Source organism: Prosopis cineraria, unplaced genomic scaffold (genome assembly GCF_029017545.1).
Source record: "Prosopis cineraria cultivar Desert tree isolate PC_DT_omini unplaced genomic scaffold, ASM2901754v1 PC1058, whole genome shotgun sequence".
In the NCBI taxonomy this organism is placed as follows: domain Eukaryota; kingdom Viridiplantae; phylum Streptophyta; class Magnoliopsida; order Fabales; family Fabaceae; genus Prosopis; species Prosopis cineraria.
Window position 1 is genome coordinate 5,068 of NW_026556383.1, and position 26,283 is coordinate 31,350.

A 26,283-nucleotide genomic window follows, 5' to 3' on the forward strand; every position below is an offset into this window, starting at 1 on the left:
TTTGAGATTTACACATTTTATAAAAAATTTACAACATAACTAATGTATCTGTTATTTATAAATGAATGCCTTTTGTTTTTTTTTTTGTAAATTTAAATTTTGGAAGAAGACTTATAATACCATTTTAAGAATTACATTGAAATTAATTTTTTTTATAGGGTACTTATATGCAATCTCCTATCATTTTTAAGGTCTTCTTTTGTAATTTTTTTTAGATCAACTAATTGTAAATTAATGTTTCAACGAAAAAAAAAAAAACTCAGTACATCATCTACAAATATTAAAAAAAATATCGCATGAATAAATTTAAAATGCCAAACGCTCGTAAGTGAATAATTGCAAGGCAAAAATACCCATTAACCCTTAATTTAATAGCAACAATGCCATCTACGTACCATAAGGATAAATTTGTGAACAGATTGAATTTCAGGGACTCGCTTTTCAACCGTGACCATTTACAAGGACCGAGTGGACCGATTTACAAAAGAAAAAAAAGAAAAAAACAGAGGGACCACATAGAATGGTACCAAGAAAGATGACTCCCCCCCACCCCCCCCCCCCCCGGGGGCGGCGAAAATAACAAACAAAAATGCAAACCAGCAAAAGAGCCCGAGTTGCTAACTCGAGTCTACATTACCAAATTGAGGCTGAACTCAAGGCATAGTCTCAATTACTTCCGAGGTTTTAAGCTTCAAGTTTTAATTATCATCTTGACACCACAGAAGAACAAGGTGATTCCTGGAAGACAAATTACAGGACAATATCATTTTAATCCAGATTCATTGCTTATTGTGATCAGATTCATTGTGTGAATGCTACAGCAAGCCAAACTAATCACTAGCTTAATTGTGGTAAATGCTGACAAAACTGATATACGTAGCAAAATTTCTGAAACTAAAGGCTGAGGGAGCCAGAATGAGCTTTAATCTAGTTCCTGCTTGCTCTTGCTTCTTCTCATCTTTGCCTTAAATCTTGACTTCACCATTAGCGTCTGCACTGTATTTGCAAAGTTCCCAACAGCCATTAAAACCAGCAGGACACCACAAAATATTACCTGTCCAAGAAGATTCCGTCATTTTATAATCAATACATGCAATTTAACTAAATTCATTTTGGTTAAAGTACATTTGATCATTTAGCTTTACACAAGAAGTATATTTTCAGTCATATAACCTTGAAACTGTTGGTTTCACCAACAAAAAATTTCTACATTGAACTTTCAAATATTGGGGGAAAAAAACATTCTCAAATGTTGATATATTAAGTTTAATTTTTTAAAATAATAATTAGCACAAAAAATAATCATTTGAAATTAACAGTATTGCGGTTAAATGACTAAAAAGATACTTTATAAAATCAAAGAACCAAATTAAATCTTATATAAAGTTAAAGGATCAAATATATACTTTAACCATTCATTTTCTGTTCTTTTATATAAATTTGGGTACAAAATAAAGGATTCTGTTGTGAAATAAAATAAGACGGCATGACCAGTACCTGCCACTCAGAAACAACCCGGACAAACGCGGTTCTGAGCAACAATAGTCCAACATATGCCTCAAATCCCTAAATAAAAATAGAAGCATAAATAAAGTTTATGAACATCGAAAGCTACTCTGGTGCCTAGAATTCAGTTGTGAAGTAAATTAACATCATAGAAGGAAAGCAAAAATTTTTTTTTTTTTTTTTTTGGGGGGGGGGTGTTGGTGGGAAGCAAGGTTTAGCCTAGATTTCTCTTGCAAACCAAAGAGAAAAACAGGTCTAGTCATATGTGAAAACCAAATTGACACAAGGGTATTAATTATCACACGGGATGCAAAGCATGAAAACCAAATCATCAGCATGAGAGAAAAAGAGAAGAGAGGGGTTTGAGGAATAAACTTGATTTTGATTGGTTACCCTCCTAAACCATCGTATTTATAACAGATGCGGGAGCAGTGCATGTAGTACATCCTACCTGTCCCCTAGTAGCCCCCAGGGGGCAGTTCATGGAGTACATTCTACCTGTCCTGTAATAGCACTAGGGGAACATAGACCCAACGCTCAATCATAACACACTCCAAGTTGGAGCATCCATGTTAATTCAGCCCCATGAGACACTGATACTTTAACAAAGAATCATATCCGCAGATTCTGCACTTGTATTAGACACAATATAATACTTCAAGTTGTATTTAATTACTGTCACAGAATCAGTATTGTGCCGTATCTTGTATCTCTAACAATATCAACATTGCTGAGATCATGTCCTAGTAATAGCTTTGGTTGGCACAACCAAATTTCTTTGCCAACAAATACATGATGTTGTAATCAGCTTATGCTGAATCTTCCCCATCGGGGAAAATGACAATCTACTTCAGTCTCCATTGTTCGCCAAGTATCATGATTTAGGAAAATGTGTATAGCACCTAAATTATCACACCCTAGCATTGTTGGCGGGAAGAGCTGCATCAATCCCACTACAACAACCTTCTTGCTTAACCAAGAATAGATTCCCAGCCCAAGGTTTTTGGATATTTCTTTTCTTTTTGAATTTTCGAGAGACACAGATTTTCATACATGAAAATGTGAAAGACGAGACATTGCATCATCAAAAGACATTTTGCTAATTCCTAAACCAGTAACAAACTAATCAATTAGCTCAAAAGATTTGCCAATCCCTTTGTAAATCCACAAGGAAACTGATAGGTTCCAAGATAGGTAGAGAGAAGTAAGGAAGATAAATCTCTATCTAACTTCATAGTATTAATAAGAGAACATAAAATTGATAGAAGAAAATAGAAAAAGTGAATCTATCAAGATGATGTAAAACAAAAATCTTGTTCTATACTTTTCTCAATAACCACACTTAAGAGAATCTCCAAAGAGCCAAAAGTCTGAAAAGTTTGTTTTATTCATGATATGTCTGCTTCTAAGTTACTAAATATATTTATAATGCTAAATACAATCTAAAATAATGAATAAAATCTAGATAACTAGATAATTAAATAAAAATAAATAAAATTTAAATAAGTACATATCTAAATAAATACCTAAATATCTACAAAAAATCTAGATAACTAAATACCTAAATAAAATCTAAATAATATTATTAAATAGAAAATATCTAAAATAAATTAAAAATAATATTTATTCATAATATCTCTCTTCCTCAATTATCCATTATCTCAGAACTCTATCAATGCTCCCTCCTTGAAAATTTGACTTGTCATCAAGGCGAGATATAGGCAATAGTTTTCTTGTGTATCTGGAGGTTGAGATAGTAGCAATAGATAAATAGTAGCATCTCTAATGTGGATTCCAAAAGGTCAAACAAGAGGCTGCATGGGAATTTCAAGGATAAAGTTGCAATTAGACTCACTATCCACCAAGTTCAAAACTTGGGATTCAAAGAAGCTCCCTTGAAGCCTCATTGCAGATATGTTGTTGCTACCCAGGAAATTTCAACCCCACTAGGTTCCATCTCCATGTTTTTGTCCTCTTCAAGGGAAGAAACAATTTCTTTGCCCTCCTTTGTAATTTCCAATAGTGAAAAAGATCCCTTGCAGCGATACCCAGGTCTAATAGCCTCACCACAGCTGAAACACAGTCTCATCTCTCCTTGTCGTTGCTCTTTGGCTTCCATGGAAGCCATTATAGATGCTGGCTTGTGAGGAGACAAGGTCGAAGTTTCTGGCTGAAGGGAGTTTGAAGTTGATGTCTATTTGAAGTCACATGCTATTTGATAAGGGCTTGAAGCAAACAAAGGCTTAGTTTGGTTCTGCCGGACAGTTTTGGGTCCATAAGAGTTTTGGGCTTTTAACTCATATTCAAGGGCCAAACTAATAGCCCGGTCAACTATCCTAGGTTTATGAATCCAGACATCAGATCTGAGCTCCTCCTTGAGGCCTTTGATGAAGACTCCCAAGAGGCAATGTTTCGGCCAATTCTTCACACGAGCAGAGCACCTTGCAAATTCCAAATGATACTCCTACACAAAACTAGTTTGCTTGATGCTATATAAGAACTCATTTGGGTTCTAATATCCCAAAGGCCAACAATATTCTTATAACACTTCCACTAATTCTTCCCAACAAAAGATTGTACGTTCCATGTTAATAGAAGTAAAGAAATCACAAGCGTCTCCCTCTAAATCCCTTAATGCAATATTAACTTTGAACTCTTTAGAAATGTGATAATATTGAAAATAATTTTCCACCTCTAAAATCCATGGTTGTGGATCTCCACCATCATGGTTGGGAAAATGTGTTCCAAATGGTGGATGATAATAGGTTGAGATAGGTGGTGAAAATGTGGGTTTGTGAAAAAAGGGTGCGGAATAGGTAGGTACCATATTTGGATCGAATGACTCCGATGCCGAATGATAGGTAGAGAGAAATAAGATAAATTCATATGAAATAAGAATCTAACTTCATAATATTAATAAAATAACATAGAACTAATAGAAGAAAATCGAAGGAGTAAATCTATCAAGATGATATAGAACAAGAATCTCGTTCGATACTTCTCTCAATAGCTTAGCTTAGGAGAATCTCTAAAGGGCCAAAAGTATCCAAAGCCTGTTTTATTCATGAAATGCCTGTTTCTGAGTTGCTAATCATATTTATAATGCTAAATACAATCTAAAATAAGGAATAAAATCTAGATGACTAGATAATTAAATAAAACTGAATAAAATCTCCTAGAATCTATATCTATATAAAATATTGAATAAAATCTAAATAAAATCTAAATAACTAGATATCGAAATAAATATCTATATCTACATAAAATCTAGATAACTAAATACCTAAATAAAATCTAAACAGTATTATTAAATAGAAAATATCTAAAATAAATTAAAAATAATATTTATTTACAATATCTTTCTTCCTAGATCACCCATTGTCTCGAAACACTATCAGAAACCCCCATAAAAAGCCATTTGCTGATATGTTAAGAAATAGTATGATATTATTAACGTACAGCCATGTCATTAGTTCCTTTTGCCCTTATTTGTAATTTTATTTCCCAAAGTAGCCTCCCATGCCATCTATAAATAGTATGATGAACTTGCCTCATGACAATATACAAAAATTCAAGACCACTTGTCATGGTATTAGAGCCTCTAGGCCCTTGTCAAAAATTTTCAGGCCCGTTACCTTTGTTAAACTTTTAGGCCCTTGTCAAAAATGTTTTGACGGAACTTATTCAAGGGAAAATTCTCAAATGTATGCTCTTCGTGGATGATATAGTTCTTATAGCAGAGACAAGAGAAGAGGTTAATTGCAAACTTGAGTTATGGAGGAGGACATTAGAGTCGAAAGGTTTCTGTCTGAGTAGGAGTAAGACGGAATATTTATATCGTAAATTTGGCAAGAGACTATCCGACAATAATTTGAAAGTAAAATTGGGAGATCAAATTATACCTCAAGTGGAAAAGTTTAGATATTTGGGAACCATTATTTAAAATGATGGCGAAATCAGTGAAGATATTTTACATAGGATTCAAGATGGGTGGTTTAATTGGAGAAAAGCTAAAAGAGTTATTTACGACCGTAAGGTGCCTAATAAACTTAAAGGAAAGTTTTATCGCACTGCTATCAGACCGGCAATATTATATAGTAGTGAATGTTGGGCTCTAACAGGACAATAAGAGCATAAAGTTGGAGTAGCAGAGATGAGAATGTTATGATGGATGTGCGGACATACACGTAAAGATAAAATTCGAAATGAGCACGCACGTGAAAAAGTGAGGGTAGCACCTATTGAAGAAAAAAATGATAGAAAATTGGTTGAGATGGTTTGGGCATGTACAAAGAAGACCAAGGGAGGCACCAGTGAGAAGAGTGGAACATATAACTTTGAGTCCGATTAAGAGGGGTAGAGGAAGGCCTAAGAGAACACTTTTGGAAGTTGTTGAACGCGATCTCTTAATTAATAATATTCCTAAAAGCTTGATAAATGATAGAACACAATGGCATCTTACAATCCATGTAGCCGACCCCACCTAGTGGGATAAAGGCTTGTTGTTGTTGTTGTTGTTGTTGTTGTATACCTTTGTTAAACTTTTGTAGCGTTCATTGTTCCTACATTACCTTTTTTTCCCCCCAATCCATAAGCTTGATTGTTGCACATCACTTTCTACCCTTTTCTTATAAGGCATTTGATGAAAAGAACTTTAGCAACCACCACAAATCTCTCTAACTGGCCTTTCCAAATTAACTGAATCACCTTCAACCACCACACTCTCTCCCATGCACCATCAAGTCTGTCTATATCCTTCCATGTTGATGCTTGACACCTCTTCTCTGGCAAGAGCTAATTCATAACATCTTGACAACACTAGAGTATAGCCTAGGGCTCCTCTTGACCTATCTAGGCTCCTGCAGTGCTGTCTCTGTTTTAGAGGACACTTCATCATTGTTTGGCTGTTCCAGCTACTTGCTTTGCTGCAGAAGATTTGATTTTTCACCTCCTTGAGTATGTCCAAGAGCAGTGAGGAAGTTCGTTTTCTCTAGTATTTAGGCTGGTTCCTTTATATCTCACCGGGTATATATAGCACATTTTGTAAATATTCCTGATCAAAGAGAATAATCTCTCTATGCCTGATCTCTTGTGTGCTTCCTGCAGTAAGTTAGTTTGCTATAGTAGCTAGGCTGGTTTCTTTATATCTCACCGGCTATATGTAGCACATTTTTTACATATTACTAACCAATGAGAATAAGCTATCTCTGCCTAATCTCTTCTGTGCTTCCTTTATGATATGGCCTTGAACCTAAAGAGTAATGAGTTCTCAATGTTCAGCTGCAAAAGCTGGATCTGCAAAGAAAGATGTCATCATTTTCACCCATTCAATGCCAACGAAGTTTGAAGGCAATTTCTTGTTGTGGAAGCTGCAAATAGGGAGTGTAATCCGTGGCATGTGTTAAGAGAGGTTTATCGTTCAAAAAATTTGAAAGAATCAACACCCTATACAGGAGCAGAGGAAAGGTATGGGGGCAATGGAACAGGTTTGGACACAAATGTACCAACAAGGCAGCAACACAGTCACCACTCCACTTAGAGTCTTAGACTTTCTAACAATCACCTGACTAACTTATTCTTCGGCACAACTCTTATTACTAACAGTTCAAAGGTGACTGGCTCTAGACTCACACAACAACTCATATTTTCAGACACAAAATGAACCACAACTCATTAAATCATATCCCCAGGGCATTAAAAAAAAAATCACAATAAACACAGTTAACAAATAGAACCAAAAAAACAAAAGTCCATGACCAAGCTCAAAATATTTTGGGTCCACATGTTTGGGTGGCATTTCTAAGTTTAAAATTTGAATTTCTGGTTAGAAAGTGATAACACTAAAATGAAACCTTGACAGAATTTTCAAAATCCAAAGATCTGGCCTTCCACTAAATACAATATACAATTCCAGCTCTTCACTTGGTTGTACAAAGAGTATGCTTCCCTTCTAAGCTTCAAATCACAAGTCACCAAAATGAGTGGTCTGATAGGCCTTAATTGCACCTCCTCTAAAAATACTCCCTGCCTGGTGGCCAGGGTTTCTGGATCAGGGATAAAGGTTCTACTACCTTGAAGAGAAAGACGAGATAGAGGAGAGAAAATGAGGAGGCACTTAATTGATTGAGTAGCCTCTGAAACCTTCTTATTTAATGCATAGAGCCATAGACAGATAATTGTCTGATGCATCTTGGTAGGACCACGAGTAAAATTCCTATTAGCACTGAGATGATAGATTTAGGAATAATTACACTTAACATTGCACACTGTAAACATAAGTAACATAGGCAACCAAAGGCCATGTAATTTAATTACCTGCAAAATGAAAAGTATGGGGCATAACAACCACAGTTGGCCATCGACTCCAGCTGTTTCTCCCCAGACAATATCCATTCTCTTAGCCTAAAATTCATAGGAAAACAAGGATGAGATCATAATTTCATTTTCTATCCATATGATAGAACTTGTTTCACCATAAAATTAATAGCACTTGGAAAAAGGAAAAAATAATCAAGCCAGTACCAGGCACAATAATATAACAGTAGGTAACTAGGAGAGATGAAAGTGAGAGAGCTGGCAGATGGAAAGATTAATTGCAAGTAAAATATTATTCAAATAGCAAATCAAGAAAAAGGCAGCCAAACACTACAATGTTCCTTTAAAAAGTAGCACCTTTCCTAGTGCAATACGAGTATAAAGTCTCTGCCGTTGATATCTATTTTGCAAGAGCATTGCCACTCCTTGCATCATAGCCCACTGTAGAAAAAGTTGTACACCTCTCTGCATGCATTGGCAAAAACTTTGATGATTCTTCAAATCTTACATGGATGAAAAACAAAACTATATGCGTAAGAGGAAAGCTAACCTGCTTTTGTGCACAATTAGGTTGTCCTTTAATCTCCCAAGTGAGACTCACCAGGGCCATTACCATAGCACAGTAATGATGGTATATCCACCTACAATGGAACAAAAAGTTAAGTCACCAAGAAAAAAACACCTATACATTAAAGGAGAAAAATTAAGAAATTTAAACTAATATAATTAATGTACTTTTTTTCAATTATATTATGATAAGCAGATTTTCTTTTTGGCCCATCGCTATTCCTGTAACTAACTATTTTTATCAATACTGTTAAAATATTAATATGTAAAATATGATGTAATTAGTACAGGTGTTAGGTGGTATGCTAAGTTAGGTGAGGTATTAGGTGTTTTTAACATTTACTGCTCTTTCTCTTCTGTGTGTGTGTGTGTAAATTGAATCTTAGTAAGATAAAGAGAATATAAATTAGAGAGTATTTCTTCGCAACATGGTATCAGAGCTTCTTCCTATGTTATTCTTCTCTTATCCGTTGGAACTAATAGTGAAGCGTGTGTGTGAGAGTGAGTTCTAGGGCATCCATTTAGGGTTGATTTGAGCGACACCACCTAGATAGAAAGGTTCCCCACCCTCTGATTGGCATTTCCCCATTGGTTTGAGTTGCTTTTGATTGACAAGTGAAGCTCACACACCACCTGTAAAATCGCTGGAAAATCACGCACTGGCACGTGAGGGCATGTGTGGACGAGCTTCCGGCAGTGGTCTTCTTTGTTGTGATTGACTTATCCTTTCCAGTCATCTCCTGGTGGTTTCCAAGTCTAGGTCTTCATGTTCTTCCTTGTTTTGCTCTTGTAAGGCTTCTATTTGATTGTTTCTTGGTCCCTCTTGTGATCTTTGTTTGTGTGAGGCTTTTGTACAGCCAAGTTTGGTTTGAGTCTCTGCAGTTTTCGTCCGTGGTGTGACCATTGCTTGCTCTCTGCTTGTTTTTCCATCTGATCTTGGATTGATTTCAGTTAATTTAGGCTCTAATGGCTGAAAGCAAGGCTATTGTTGTCACTAATAATATCCCTTAGCATAAACTTAATTGAACCAATTACTTGGATTGGAGTAAAATTGTTCGAATCTACGTAAGGAATAGTGAAGAGGAAGATTACTTGACAAAGGATCTTCCCACTGATGACACTCATCAAGTTTGGTTGAGAGATGATGCACAATTATTCTTGCAAATTCATAATTTTATTGAGTGAGATTATTAGTTTTGTTAATCATTTTGAGTTTGTTAATTAATTAATAGAGAATCTGGAATTTCAATATTCATGGAAGGGAAATATCTCTTGTATTTATGAAGTTTGCAAAGCCTTCTACCGTGAAGAGAAGCAGAATCAGTTTCTTAAGGCCTACTTTATGGATTTCAAGAGGAGATATGAAGAGATAAATATGTTGCTGCCTCTTACCACTAACTAACAAACGCAAAAGGTTTAACATGAACAAATGGCCATTATGAGTTTTCTTACTGAGTTTCCAACTGAACATGAGACCGTTTGGTCTCAAATCTTGTCCAAAACTAAGATCTTTGATCTTCAGGAAACCTTTTCTAGAGTAATGAGGATTGAGAATCTCACTTTGAAGCCATCCATTGATCACAATAGTGCTTTGGTTAGTCGTGGTCCACCTACTCGAGCAAGCTCAAAACCAAGGGGAGTTGGTGATCAAAATCATGATTTTGGTATAGTTGTGTTATTATTGTCATGAACCAAGCTATACCAAGTGTACCTGTTGAAAGCTTCAAAACAAACAGCAACAACTAGTGTGTGCTCATGTTGCATCACCTTCCAATCACAAGCCTAGTGACGAGGTTATGATTTATGCTACTGAATATGCCCAATTCACTCAATACCAAGACTCATTAAAGTCCACTGATCCACTGATTGCTACACTTACTAAGTCAGGTAATCATAAAACTAGTCTCGTTTCTTCTTCCTCCAAGTGGATCATCGATTTTGGGGCTCCTGACTATATGACAAGTAACCATCATCTCTTCTTCTCTTATCAGCTGTATACCAAACCCTCTAGTATTCTCATTGTTAATGGCTCCTCTTCTCGAGTTCTTGCCTTTGGCACTATCACACCTACTCCTTCAATTCATTTATCATCTATACTAGATGTACCTAATTTTATTTTTAATCTTATCTCTCCCAGTAAACTTACTAGTGACTTGAATTGTTGTGTCTTATTATTTCCTGGTTATTGTTTGATCCAAGATCTTATGACAAAGATTATTGATAGAGGCTGTGAATCTTGTGGTCATTACTTCCTTGATGATCGAGTGCCTCATGCTCTGGTGATATGTTAGGTGTTGGTGGTTGTTAGGCGAGGTGCTAGGTGGTATGTTAGGTAAGGTGCTTAGTGGTGGTTAGGTGAGGTGTTTTTATTCTCTTTATCTTATTGAGATTGAATATCTATAGACAAGAGAAAGAGTAACAGCTAACCACAACCTAGCACTTCACCTAACATATCACCTAGTACCTCACCTAACCACCACCTAACACCTATACTAATGTAAAATATTATGTAAAATGCCAAATTACATAATATTTTACATTAGTATAGGTGTTAGGTGGTGGTTAGTTGAGGTGTTAGGTGGTTTTATTCTCTTTATCTTACTGAGACTAAATATACATATACACACACAAGAAAAAGAGTAATAAATGCTAAAAACACCACCACCTAACACCTCATTGAACATACCACCTAACACCTAACCCAACATACCACCTAACACTTATATTAATTACATAATATTTCACATAAAGTCTATCGCCTACGAAAATCTTTATATGGCCTGAAGCAGAGTCCTCGAGCTTGGTTTGGCAGGTTTAGTGATGTTGTGTAGAAGTTCAAATGAAGTAAAAGTAAATGTGACCATTCTGTGTTCTATCAAAAAACAAATACTAGCTTGATTCTTCTAGTTGTTTATGTTGATAACATTGTAATCACCGGAAGTGATGCTTCTAGCATTTCATCTCTCAAATCTTACCTTCACACTCATTTCTGAACAAAAGATTTGTGACCATTGAAACATTTTCTCGGAATTGAAGTTTTATCAAGCAAGAAGGGCATTCTCCTATCTCAAAGAAAGTATGTTCTTGATTTGTTAAAGGAAATAGGTAAATTGATAGCTACACCATACAACTATCCTATGATCCCTAATCCTAATCTTGATGATAACATGGGTGCATTTTTTGACAAAATTGAGAGGTACAAAAGATTGATTAGGAAATTGAATTATCTCACAGTGACTCATCCTGATATTGCTTATCCAGTAAGTATTCTTAGTCAGTTTATGCCCTCACCTACAGTTAATAAGTGGGATGCTTTAGAGCATGTTCTACATTACTTGAAGGGAGCTCCTAGATGAGGAATACTATATAGTAATCATAGGCATACAGATATTGAGTGTTTCTGCGATGTAGATCTTAGGGAGTCTAAAGCTACAAGATGATCTAACTGGATATTGTGTATTTGTGGGTGGAAATTTGGTGCCTTGGAGGAGCAAGATGTGGTATCTTGATCTAGTGCAGAATCAGAGTATACAGCCATGGCGCAATCTGTGTCTGATGTAGTGTGGATATATTATTTATTGAAGGAAGTTGGTCTCAAAACCACATTGCCAGTAAAGTAATGGTGTGACAATAAAGCTACAGTGCATATAGCATCTAATCCAGTTTTTCATGAACACACAAAGCACATCGAGATCAATTGTCACTTTGTTTGAGATAAGATTCTAGAAAACTTCATCTCCACTAAAACATATGCACACTAGAGAACAACTTGGTGATTTGTTTACAAAAGCTCTTAATGGAGCCCGAGTCAAATATCTTTGTAAAAAGTTGGGCATGAGCAATATCTATGCTCCCACTTGAGGGAGAGTATTAAGATATTAATATGTAAAATATTATGTAATTTGTATAGGTGTTAGGTGATATGTTAGGTTAGATGTTAGGTGGTGGTTAGGTGAGGTGTTATGTGATATATTAGGTGAGGTTTTATGTGGTATGTTAAGCGAGGTGTTGGGTGCTGATTAGGTGAGGTGTTAGGGTTTAAGATTTAGGATTAGCATTTATTACTCTTTCTCTTGTACATGTGTATATTCAGTCTCAATAATATAAAGAGAATATAGATGAGAGAGAGCATTTCTTCGCAACAAATACATTTAACTAGTTTGTAAATTTGAAGTCATTTAACTCCGCCTATATTTATAGCCGGTCCCAAGCCCGGGTAAAGGAGGAGGGTTGTGTTAGGCCATCAACAGCCAATGTAAAAATTTGTTGAATCTATCATGAACATGGACAATAGACGTTATAATGTTAATGCTAGGTCGTTGCCCGTAAGTAACGCGCTGCATGGCTCGAGTACAGTGATAAGTGAGTTAGAGCCGCTGCATCGGCGCCCGGATGTAGTGTTAAATGAGCAAGGGCTACCGCGTCATTCTGGACGCACGCGGCTAAAGAAGTTAGTCCATAACAGCAAAATTAGATTTGGTACTTGGAATATTGGGACATTAAATTGTAAATCTGTAGAGGTTGTAGGGGTTATGAGTCAAAGGAAAATCAATATCCTTTGCTTGCAAGAAACAAAATGGCGTGGAGAAGGAGCTAAGGATATTCAAGGTTTCAAACTTTGGTATACAGGAAAAGTAAGTGCACGCAATGGAGTAGGCATCATTATAGATAAGGAGTGGAAGAAGAACGTTGTAGAAGTTAGCAGAATTGGAGACAGAATTATTTCTTTAAAAATGATAATTGGACGTGAGACTGTTAATATTGTTAGCGCTTATGCGCCGCAAGTCGGGACAGAAGCCAGTCTTAAGGAATTATTTTGGGAGGATCTGGAGGGGTTGATTCGACACACACCACAGAGTGAAAAGATTTTTATTGGAGGAGACTTTAATGGGCATGTCGGGAGGGAAGCTGGTCAGTATGCGAGGGTGCATGGTGGTTTTGGTTTTGGAGAGCTAAACAATGAAGGGCAAACTCTTCTTGATTTCTCATTGGCGTATGATTTTAAGATTGCCAACACTTGTTTCAAGAAGAGAGATGAGCATCTCATCACTTACAAAAGTGGAGCCTCAAGGTCGCAGATTGATTTTCTTTTGGTTAGGAACACAGATAGAAAACTTTGTAAAAATTGTAAGGTGATCCTTGAAGATGCTGTAACGACACAACATAGCGTCCTAGTCCTTGATGTGTGTATTATGAGTAAAATCCAAAAACGTCGACAAGTAGTAACACCAAGGATTAGGTGGTGGCAATTAAAAGGTGAGAAGCAAGATATTTTCAAGCGAAATCTTTTGGATAAAGGAATTTGGGATTCTCAGGGAACTGCTAACATCATATGGGAGGATATGGCTAAAAAGATACGGGAGGTTGCAAAAGCAGTTTTGGGAGAATCGAAAGGTTCTGGTCCGAGAGATAAGGAGTCTTGGTGTTGGGATAATAGTGTACAGGACAAAATCAAGTATAAGAAGAACTGTTTTAAAGCCATACATTTGTGTAACAATGAAGAAAATTGGGAGAGGTACCGTATGGCTAAGAAGGAAACTAAGAGAGCTGTGGGTGAAGCTCGTTCCAAAGCTTTTGAAAAATTTTATAAGAACCTTGAGACGAAGGAAGGAGAGCAAAATATTTATAAGATTGCCAAGAGTAGGGAAAGAAAATCAAGAGATCTAAAACAGGTAAGGTGTATTAAGGATGAAGAGGGAAGAATTTTAGTTACAGATGATGAAATTAAAAATAGATGGGAGACTTATTTTTCTAAACTTTTCAATGATGGAGAGGATTTATCTAGTAACTTGGAGGATTTAGTAACTGGTGAAGGAGAACAAAATTTGTCATTCTATCGAAAAATACGTGATAAGGAGGTAAAGGAAGCTCTTAAGAAAATGGCAAATGGTAGAGCTAACGGACCTGATTGTATATCTATCGAAGTGTGGAAATGTTTAGGTGAAGAAGGGGTGAGATGGTTAACTAAGTTATTTAATGTGATTTTACGGTCCAAGAAAATGCCTGATGAGTGGAGGAGAAGTACATTAATTCCTATTTATAAAAATAAAGGAGATATTCAGAATTGTACTAACTATAGAGGGATTAAACTCATGAGCCACACAATGAAATTGTGGGAGAAAGTAATTGAGCACAGGTTGAGATTGGAGACAAGTATTTCTGAGAATCAATTTGGTTTTATGCCAGGTAGATCAACTACAGAGGCGATTTATCTACTAAGGGGATTAATGGAAAAGTATCGTTGTAAAGATAAAGATCTACACATGGTTTTTATTGATTTGAAAAAAGCTTATGACCGTAAACCAAGAGAAGTGCTTTGGAAAGCGTTGGAAAAAAAGGGAGTACGGATTGCTTATATTAAAGCCATACAAGATATGTATGAGGGGGTAAAAACTAGTATAAGAACGCCTAGTGGTCAAACAAAGGATTTTCCTACAAAGATTGGACTACATCAGGGATCATCTCTGAGTCCTTATTTGTTCAACTTGATTTTAAATGTTTTGACGGAACATATTCAAGAGGAAATCCCGAAATGTATGCTCTTCGCGGATGATATAGTTCTTATAGCAGAGACAAGAGAAGAGGTTAATTGCAAACTTGAGTTATGGAGGAGGACATTGGAGTCGAAAGGTTTTCGTCTGAGTAGAAGTAAGACGGAATATTTATATTGTAAATTTGGTAAAGGACTATTCGAAAATAATTTGGAAGTGCAATTGGGAGATCAAATTATACCTCAAGTGGAAAAGTTTATATATTTGGGAGCCATTATTCAAAATGATGGCGAAATCAGTGGAGATATTTCACATAGAATTCAAGCTGGGTGGTTTAATTGGAAAAAAGCTAAAGGAGTTATTTGTGACCGTAAGGTGCCTAATAAACTTAAAGGAAAGTTTTATCATACTGCTATCAGACCGGCAATGTTATATAGTAGTGAATGCTGGGCTCTAACGGGACAGCAAGAGCATAAAGTTGGAGTAGCAGAGATGAGAATGTTACGATGGATGTGCGGACATACACGTAAAGATAAAATTCGAAATGAGCACATACGTGAAAAAGTGAGGGTGGCACCTATTGAGGAAAAAATGGTAGAAAATCGGTTGAGATAGTTTGAGCATGTACAAAGAAGACCAAGGGAGGCACCAGTGAGAAGAGTGGAACATATAACTTTGAGTTCGATTAAGAGAGGTAGAGGAAGGCCTAAGAGAACACTCTTGGAAGTTGTTGAATGTGATCTCTTAATTAATAATATTTCTAAAAGCTTAATAAATGATAAAGCACAATGGCGTCTTGCAATCCATGTAGCCGACCCCACCTAGTGGGATAAAGGCTTGTTGTTGTTGTTGTTGTTGTTGTAAATTTGAAGTCATTTATGCTAATTTGATATGAAAAAAGTGCAATTAAGTATATTTAGCCAAAAAATAAGTACATTAAGTATATAAACCTAAGTACCTAAGTTTTATCCTAAACTAATTACAGCCTCCCCTGCCTCAGTACTCTGCGCCGATTTTCCAGAATGATTGATGAGATTGCTTTACATAGACTGCCTACTTCTACCATGAAAAGTGTGAAAAGTGTTTTCATGGTAGACACCCAAATTTGGTGACTGAAAGGCAGAAAGAAAATTCACAAAGCTATGACCAGTGGACCAAAAGATTTTAACATGTACATTCTATAAGGGTTCTGCATGGGTATTAACCACTTAGATAGAAACAGGAAGATTAGTTAGCTGTAATTCAGGTAGTTAAAAAATAACTACCTAATGTGGTTCACACTACTCCTATGGTTTATAAACAGAAGTAGAATCATATTCAATGAAGTTGATAAATTGAATTATCATTGTTAGTCTGTCTTTTCTATCTTTCCTGGTGCAACACGCACCATTCAAGTGTCAAGGTGTCCTTCCAGAATACAGTCACAGGGTATGAAATGGTGCTGAAAACAAGCATATGATCAAATGATAAGATTTGACCAACATCTCAAGCAAAAAAATATCAATATGACGGGACTGAGTCTGAGATAATCAATAGCTCATATCAACAATGGCCATGGATGTGGCAGAATGTCCAGCAAAAAGGAAGTCATATAGCTAATAGACTAATAATCAAGCATGTCAATGGACATGCAGAGAGGAAGATACGTCCATATCATCTGAGTTTCTTTACATGAAAGAAGCTAATGAGACTGGAAGAAATATCTGAAAAGTATGACTGCTAAACTTCAAAATGAAGCAAAAATTGATGCTATGGCTGAGATTAAGAACCACAGGCAAGAAAACTCAATGAACGATCATGAAGAGAAATTTGAAGAGTTTTACTTTTAGAGATGGATTGACCAAAACCTCTAGCAATAAGGCGCTTCTTAAAGATCATTCACACAAATATATAAAAAAACTATAAGATTGTTCTGTCCAAATGCCCTTGCTTGCACCACCATTGAACCACCCAGCAGAACCAACTAGAGGGGGAGTATTGTCTGGATTAAGCAACTGCTCTGTTGCTTTGATACCATGAGTACGATCAAAGAGTATTTCCCAATAGTATTCTTCAGGGCAGAGGCACAGTACGTGTATATTACTTAGCCAGCGTATATGATAAGCAATTAGGGTAAATTAAGTATTTTTTAAAAGAATCAAGTATTAACTCTAATTAAAATGAAAGAGTAAAAACTGAACATAAAATAAGATAATAGCATATAACAACAAGTGAAACATTATGCAGTGAGCTTGGGCTTTTGGTCTAACAACACTCCCCTTCAAGTTGGAGAATAGATGTCAATCATTCCCACCTCGTTTCTCAATCCTTCAAATGAATTTCTTGGCAGTAGTTTTGTAAAAAAATCTAAAACTTGATATTTGGCTCTGATGTAGGATAAATCAATTATCCCTTCAATTTTTTCTCTAATGAAGTGTCAAACATCTAAGGGACTCAGTGTATCACAAAGAGTATATATTGGACCTACTCAATGAGACTGGGATGCTAGGGGCTAGATCTGCAAATACCCTGATGGAACTTAACTACAAGTTGGAGGAAAACCCAGACGGAAATTCAGTCAACAAGGAAAGGTAACAAAAGTTGGTGGGAAAGTTGATTTATTTATCCCACACTAAATTTGATATATCTTATGCAATGGGAGCTGTACGCCAATTTGGAAGCAACCCTCAAACGGAGCACATGGAAGCTATATATCAAATCCTTAGATGTCTCAAGACAAAACCAGGCAAGGGCTTTTTTTTTTTTTCAAAGGGAAATCAGAAGAAGGTAGAAATATGCACAGATGCAAACAGTAAGATACCAAGAAAAGGGAATCAAAAGTGTGTAGAGATATATACAGATGCTGATTAGGCAGGGGCAATTGATAATAGACGCTCTACCACAAGATACTGTACTTTTGTCTGGGGTACTCTTGTAACATGGAGGAAGCAGCCAGTATTATCCAGGAGCTCAGTAGAACTGAACACAGAGCATTAGCAATTGGAATTTACAAAGGAATGTGGATTGTGCGCTTATTGAAAGAACTTGGGGTTAGAATTGGGTGCTCCAGTCAAGATGTAGAGTGATAGCACGGCTGCACTCAAGATTACCAACAACCTTGTTCAACATGATCACACCAAGCATGTTGAAATTGATAGACATTTTGTCAAAGAGAAGATTGAAGTCAAGGTTATATTTTCCCACATTCCATGCGGCAAGAAAGCTGCTGCTTTGATGATTAAACCTCTTGTCAAAGCTAAGTTTGATGGATTCATAAGCAAGCTGGAAATAATCAACATCTATTCATGAGCTTGAGGGGGAGTGTCAAAAGTGGAATTATGTCTATTAGGCCAAATTACTTAATGACCCCTAGTTTATTTATTTATTTAGCACCTTCACATTTATCATCTTTATATTCTGCAATTATTTAAAAGTTTACAGAATATCCACTTTTATTTACTTTATTTGTCAATTATTGAGAGGATTTTGTGGGATTATATCCACCCCTCTGCTCCTATATGCATCAACTGCTACATAAAAATAAAACACATGAAGTTGCACAGAAAACTCTCAATGTCAGATAAGCTTCATGAATATCAAGTATGAACTATAAGGAGGAAATACAGAAATGACTTGCAGTAATAAAAAATGTTAGATTATATGCAAAAAATTACTGTTGCAAAGTCTCAGTAGACAGAGAAGCTTTATGCCCTTACCATGGACGAATATCGCTTCCATTGACTCTCAATATGTTCTCTCGCAATGCTAAACCAGTGTAAAGAAAGAGCAGCCAAGCCTAAGAAAAGATATCCATAGGAATAATGTATAAACAAGTGCAGAAATCAAAACAATATATAATCAACTGAAGGGATTTAAAAGAAAATACCTGGTAAAGCTGAACTGGGAAAGCAGGCATGCATCCAGCCCAAACCCATGATCTTAGGATCAGCAGTACTGATGGGAAAAAAAGGAACAGTAGGGCAGTTCTATCCTGAATGACGTATAATATTCTTGTAAGTTTCACAATCTTTATAACCACAGGGAATGCATTATCAAGATGCAAGTATAACATGTTTATCTCTTTATCTGAAAGAAATTTTAACATGCATCAATTCACATATTTAATCAGAATGAACTCAAAAAGATTAGCATGGAAACAATTACAATGATATCGAAAGTTCTCATGAAATTAAATAGGGGAAATAATCAAGAAACGCATATTAAGCTTGAGAAGATTAAGAGTCAAAATTGACATATAAACACGAGAAGAATCTTCAACCGTCAAGCTGCTTCTAGGGCTACCTTTAGAGATATTTTGTGGTATGAATGAATTAATTACACCAAGCCACCCTGAATCAGAAAGAATAGTGGTCCCAAACATAAGCATACTTTTAAACGAACATCTTACTATCATGTGAATGAGGGAAGCAATGGGCAATGGCAACTTTTTGGTAAATTAATCAAAATCAATACTCAATACAGGAACTTGAAAACCATTAACTTAGATGTATGAGAAAAAAGGAACAGGCCAACTGTTCCTCGTAGGTACAGGGAAATCTCATAAAATACCAATGCAGTGACACCAATTCCAATAAAAAAAATGAGCATGAATCCATAATTTTTTAAGAGCACCATAACACTCCCTTGAGTCAGCCAAATGGCTGCTACTGTGCATATAGAGTAGCTATTAAAATTTGCAATGATCGTTATAATATCCATTGTCCAAAAGTACTTGCACAACCTTAATCGTGTTTATGAGGTATTATTTAAAAGCTTGGGGCAAATCCAACACAAACAAAAAACTTATCCTAGATGAATCAGTATATAGAAGGAGGCATTTCCAATTCCGAGATGCAATATTTATGATTAGCCAGACATTCTATACATGAGGTAGATAGAAGAAAAGGTCTACAGAAAGGTAGATGTAGCAGAGGATTTATACTTTGTAACTGTTGTACTCCTCTTTAACCTTCAACTGGACATCCTTCCGAGAGGCACGCACATTAATAGGACCCAGAAACATCCTCAAAAATCGCCCTGAAGGATTGGATATCAGCACAAGGGATGATGTTATGATATGAAAATTTAATTGTAAGATGCAAAACGCTCATAAGTTCATGAGAAGGATAAGAGGAAAAAACCTTGCGCATTGCCTGGAAGCAGCGAAGCAACATCACCATCTGCTACAATGCATCTCGCCCTCTGTAAATCTTCATCTAACTGTAAAAATGGAAAAAATAATAAAGATAATAACAATAAATAAAAGATCAGAAAGCATATAAGGAGCATTAAGAAATTGGGACCAAGCTGCTAAGAGATTATACATAGTTAAATTCTTCAAACCCTCTAATTTTCAATTATATCACAAAAACCTATCCTTGACTTCTACAACCTACAAAAACACACCAATCAAGTTATACTATTTAAAATATTTTATGAGATTCTATTTTATTTTATTTTGATCACATATGAAATTTTAATTTTATTGATCAAGCTGGCCTTACTCATTTTACTATAAGACTTCCCCTATATTTATGCTAGCTTGCACCCTCTTAAATCACCTCCCCTTGTCCCTGCTCCTCTTCTGTTCAACGATTCTAAAGGGCTTATGATTGAGATCCTCAATTGACCAGAAGGTAAATGATGAAGACCTATCACCACCTCCAGAAACCTGAGTTATAGTTTAATCCTTGGACAGGTTGCTACCAACATGTTAAGAGCAAAGCTACAAACTTTCAGTGAAATAGCTTGATCCACCCTACTTTTGACATAAGTATTGGATAAACCAGCATCTACCATAATACAGATCATGATTTAGTCTTCCATTATAGAGATTATAAGCTGTCCTGCCTCAATTTTCAAACCCAAAATAGGTTGCACCTCCTTCTCATGGAGCTGGAGAGCAGAGCAGGCTTGAAGGTATAAAACAGGGGATCTAAAGGCAAGGGATGTGTGCCTTTGAAAGGGTTAGGTATGGCTGCTGGTAAATGGTTGAAACCAAGCTTTAGAGCCTTTTTTTGGAAGACAATGAGAGTGGCATTGTAGGCAAGACCCATGGAGAAGTCCTGTGGAGGTCGTAAACCTTCCATCCTTATTAACACTTCATTTAGGAGCATTCTCATAGTTTTAGCAGGGAGTTAACCATTATCTAACTTGTGTTTAACAATTGTATCACAATTTTTTTCAAAAAATTGGAGTCATACATAGCATATCCAAATAAAGTAAGGGAGGTCAATATAAAATCAAGAAATTTGCAAGGAGAATGAAGTACTTTAGCCAAGCATATAATAAAATTATATATATAAAATATCCAAAAGAACTACCCATTTCAGAGTATCTGATGAAGTAGAATTGATATATAAAATTGAATTGTTTTCTTTTTTCCTATTATTAATGAAGTACAATTTTACCTTGTCTGCCACCTTCGGGTCCAAGAGCTTCTGAGAGAGGAGAGAATCAAGCAAGGAGCGCAAACGTTTAATAGAGTCCATAAGAGATAGAGCACGCTGGCGGAGAGATTGCTCTTCATGGATGTCTTTGAGATGTGAGTTGTGACCAAGTCCTGCAATTCTTTTGCATCTTCTATCGCTCTCCCTACTTCTTCCTCTATATTTTCTCTGCAATTGTCATGGATGCTGCAGCTTTTTGGGTCAATCCCAGGTCTATTCGTGTTTGCTTACTCGCGCACATGCACCAATTACAGTTCACAGATTTGCTTTTTTTACTTTACTAATCTAGACCTGCAGTTAGCAAACACAATAAGGTGCATATTAGAGCGGTTAATGGGATACTGCATCTGATGTTCCTGTAAAATTTGACAAGGAAGTCAGAACTCCTTAATCCTCATTCAATCTTTCCCACTACATCCATTAAGCGTCAAAATCTCCACAAATCAGATTACAAAAAGAAAAAAAACAAAGGCAACATGCAGAAGATATGCCCACAGAAGAACAAGAAGATTCGAGAAGTAGATCAAAATAAATGGCGTAGTACCATTTCCAACACATGAGATTGAAGATTTAAGAAAATTACCATCCAGGAATGAGGGCAGGTGGTGGAGCAACAGGAAGGAAGGTGGGTGAGACGATGGATTAAAGATTCCGTACCATAGTTGGCCAGCGGTGAAGAAGAAAATACAGAGTGAGAAAGCGAAAGGACCTTTTGTGAAGTGTTGCGTTTGGGTAGAGAAAAGAACAGCGATGGGTGGAGGGTGGACGGTGGTCCGGTGGAAGGGGTAACACAAATCTCATTTATTCATGTTTATATTTTATTTCTTTATAAACAAGTGGCTCATACGTCATGAGGTTCGTTTGATTATGTGCTTGACAACACAAGCCTTTTGAAAACGGCCGTTTCTAGGGCTGAGAACCACGTCTGAAGGCGCTTCCAACTTTCAGGCAAGCATACATGAGCAAGCGTATAACAATAGTGTGCTTTCCATCAAACCTAAACTAGCATGTACCAAACGTTAGTTATAATAGGAGAAGCTCATTTGACAGCGCAATCTCACATTCAGATAACGAAATTTTTAGAAGAGTTTCTGCACCAAAACCAAGATTAGGATTGGAGTAAAAAATTCAGACATTCAAGAGCTTTTGAACTAAATAAAAGATTAGATAAACTACACCCAAAAGTAAAATAAATTGAGTGTATAGCAAATTACTGACTGAACAAAACTTTTACAAACTTTAGTTTAATTAAATGTGCAACAAAAAATTTAATAAAATAAGTTTGTGATCTCAAATACTTCTGCTGCAAAGAGCTTGAAAAGCACTTAACAAAAAATTTAAATCAAGTTCTCGAAGAATTTTGAATATAAGAATAGAACACTTGAAATCAATTAAGCACAAACGTAAGAATCAATTTATCAAATCACAATTTGAGAATAAAATGAAAATCAATTTCCAAGACCAAGTACCAAGAGAGAGTAAGAAATGAGCTAGATGAAAAGAGAATAAGGAAAGAGATATTGTACAAATTGATTTATCTTAATTCAATACAACCACTTAGTGTATATCCAGTCCTTAAAACCCTTCTAAGATTTATCTTCTAAACTCACAGGCCTAAGTGGGTACTTGCCACCTCAGTATATCTATAAGTTTAGTTCAGACACTTGTAAACCATTACAATACCTTACTCAAAAATGGTGAGCACTTTATAAATCTCAACAATGAAATCTCTCTCTGCATGATGCCAAAGGAACACTTCCCTTGATTCTCTCAAATATAAAGATAAAGTGTTTTCCTAATGAATTCTCTCTTAAAGAGATTATAAGATAAAGTGGCTACTTTAAGCAGGCTATATGATTTAAGTGTGTATTGGAGTTATAAGCTTTTTGCTTCCATTATGAGCACAAACATGCATAGGTACATACTAATTCAAGCGTGTATTGGAAATGGGCTCTCTATGAGTTTAAAACATGCTTATGTGACTACTGAAACGAACTTGAATTGGCTTGTTCAAACTTAAGACTCTCTAATTCAAGTGTGACACATATGGATTAGACTATGACACACTTCAAGCTAATGTACTAGGATTAATTCAAGCATGTATAACATCTAACTCAAGTCAAGAATTAGATCACAATAGCATACCCTTGAGTAATGGCTAGTTCAAACGTGTGCTCAACCTTGAGACAAGTGAGTTCTAGTCAAACTTAAAACACTTGCTTTCACTGAAGGCTCAAACATGGTGTGTTCGAACCATGAATAGGCTAATAGTGTCTAGCAAGGCTTCTGGATGCTAATTCAATCGAGTATTATTTCTAACTCAAATTTGAATTGGTTCCAAACAAGTCATTTAATGTATTACGTATAGTCTATCCAGAACAAGCGTGAATTAGACTCTGAAGCTCAAATTCATACTAACTGTTTGATAATGAAGTTATAGGACTTATAAGCCTATGACATATTCTAATATGATGCATTCTTACCAGTCAAAATGTGATTTTGCTTTCAATAGTTCACATTATTGTCTAAGAGAAGAATAAACATAAATAAACCTATTAAGTCTAAGTTTCTCTTATTTTTCATGCTCTTGTGGTCTGGTCACTTAGATTTGAAAATATTGATCTACACAAGTAACCAAACTTTCTTCTCCTTTCTTGGGCCAACATTTAAGTTTGCCTTTAGAACATACTACATATGACACATCTCAAGTCATAGAGGAGAGGGAAACCATGGATTTGTGTTGAACTCTATACCTTTGGCTAGGTAAATCTTATCATTGGTGAGTTTTGGTGCAGTTTAGTCCACATGGACAAAGCCTATTTTGATCATAACATCTTATGGGTTTGGTAAGGGGTAATGAGAAGAAAATAGGGAAGATGTTTGCAGATATATCATGACATGATTGTATATTTGCTAGATCGTATGAAATATATGCTTTAATAATTCACTAATTTGATTGTTTATTTATTTATTTATTATTTACTATATCTACTTAACTACCTCTAAACATGCTTGCATGTTTATTAAATTATTATGTGGTTACTAGAACCTTTTGATATCATTATTACGGTTAAACATTTTTAGGTAAACATTTGAGCGAAGCAAAAGGAAGCTGGTTGAGGCTTGAGGTATTTTAATTGTAATGCCTCAAGTTGCGTTTTTGAATTGAAATTGTATAATAATAACAACATAGGATTTTCATGATGCATCTTATATCTTGAAAATGATAATTTTGAATTTTTGTTTGTTTAATTTACAACTGAGGATGCTAGTTGAATAGGCCGAAGGTCTTTAGGATATTGTATATGTAACATCAATTTTTCAAAACATTTATGCTTACAAGAATCAACCCAGTGCTCATTGGGACCCTACAATTAATATCATATTTGCATTCTTTAAGCATAATGATGGTGTTGTAAATTCTAAAATTTGTATACAAAATGATAAAATACTCAAACTCTTTTGGAAATTGAGAATGCATTAGGTTCACCTTATTTTACCATAGTTGCTTTAACTTCTCTCCTTTAGGACAGGACATTAGTGCAAGTTTTAATCGGTGAGAAAGCTAAAATTAAAGAGAGAAAAGACAAGAAATTGGATGCCTCCCAAGCCAAGAACAAATTTAAGGAAAGCATGGACAAATTGGAGATTATGGAGATGCTTCAAAGCTACCCACCTTAGTTCCCTTGATCAGTAAACCCAATTCCCTTGACCTTATACCTTTTTACCTCTTCATTTAAACTATTTAAACTATGCATACTTAGAGCATGATGATTGTTTGCCCATTATTATTTCATCTTTTTTTATCTAGTTTTAGACAAAGACAAACTTATTCATATTTTTAAAAAGTATATGAAAGCTATAGGTTGGTTCTTAGCAGACATTCTAGGGATAAACCCATCCATATGAACACATAGAATCACTCTTGAAAAGGGTGTAAAGCCAATGAGGAAACTTCAAAGGAGGCGTAATACATTGATATTTGAGGTAGTAAAAAGGGAAATTTGAAGCTCGTAAGTGTTGAAATCATTTACCTAAACTCGGATAGCTAATAGGTTAGAACCTTACATGTTTTGCCTAAAGAAAATGAGCTTGAACATATCATGAATGAAGAAGACATGTGGTTCTTATAGGAGTTGCAAATTCATAGCATGTGTGCATTGATTGCCAAAAATTAAACAATGAAATTGTTAGGGGCCATTTGTAACATCCTGATTTTTTTTATATAATAAAGAAATTTGTGGAATTTTAGGTTTTGAAAAAAAAAATGATAATAATAGGAATTTATATTATTTGAGGTTATTTAGAAATAATATTATGGTTAGGTATTTAATTATGAATTTAAAAATTTAAATTTAAAACCACATAAGCAATATTTAGTTTAGATATAATACATAAATAATTTTTTTTATATATGTGTTGAAAAAAACAAGAGAGAGAAGGTAGAAGGAACAAAACAAAAGGGTGTGGAAGGTTGTTGTTTCTAAGTCCCACCTTGATTAGATGAGGGAAAAGAAGAGGTGCCTTCATGTATAAAAAGGAGGGGTGTGTGCATTCGGAAGCATGCGAGGCTAAGATGCAATTTAGAGAAATTGCACCTTTGGGCCCAAAGGTTTGAATAATTAAATTCAAACCTATAGTTTTTTTTTAATATAATTTTGGGACTCACAATCCCATTTTATATTATTTTTCTCTCTTCCTCTCACGTTGCTCGGCGTTTTTCTCGCAAGGGGGATTATTTTTTTTTTCTTCAGGTATGTTCTAACTTTCCTATTTAGATTAGCATTTAAAAATTTATTTAATTACAAAATTAATTTTATAGTTATTTTCTAAATAATATTAGCTTCTAGTGATATGATTATTTTGTAGGATAGAGTAAATATTTGATTAGGATTTTTCTATAGGATAGTTAATCTGATGATATGATGGATTAAAAATATAGGTTAAAATTCTTAGGGATATAGTAAATATTATAG

General features: G+C 35.4%; 1 protein-coding gene across 2 annotated transcripts; it reads right to left on the reverse strand.

The window, feature by feature from the left end:
* Positions 1–763: 763 nt before the first annotated feature.
* LOC129299156 (uncharacterized) lies at positions 764–22,096 on the reverse strand. Of its 2 annotated transcripts, XM_054937608.1 has the most exons (11): positions 21,891–22,095; positions 21,269–21,598; positions 20,000–20,078; positions 19,801–19,895; positions 18,745–18,849; positions 18,575–18,654; positions 8,372–8,462; positions 8,179–8,286; positions 7,822–7,908; positions 1,498–1,566; positions 764–1,054 (listed from the first exon to the last, which is right to left on the reverse strand). In XM_054937608.1, exons 2-11 carry the CDS (start codon positions 21,347–21,349, stop codon positions 923–925), a joined length of 927 nt encoding a protein of 308 aa, XP_054793583.1. In that variant the 5' UTR covers positions 21,350–21,598; positions 21,891–22,095; the 3' UTR covers positions 764–922. The 2 variants fall into 2 exon arrangements, with proteins under 2 accessions (XP_054793583.1, XP_054793585.1); XM_054937610.1 differs by lacking the exon at positions 1,498–1,566 and having other exon boundaries at positions 21,891–22,096.
* Positions 22,097–26,283: the final 4,187 nt, after the last annotated feature.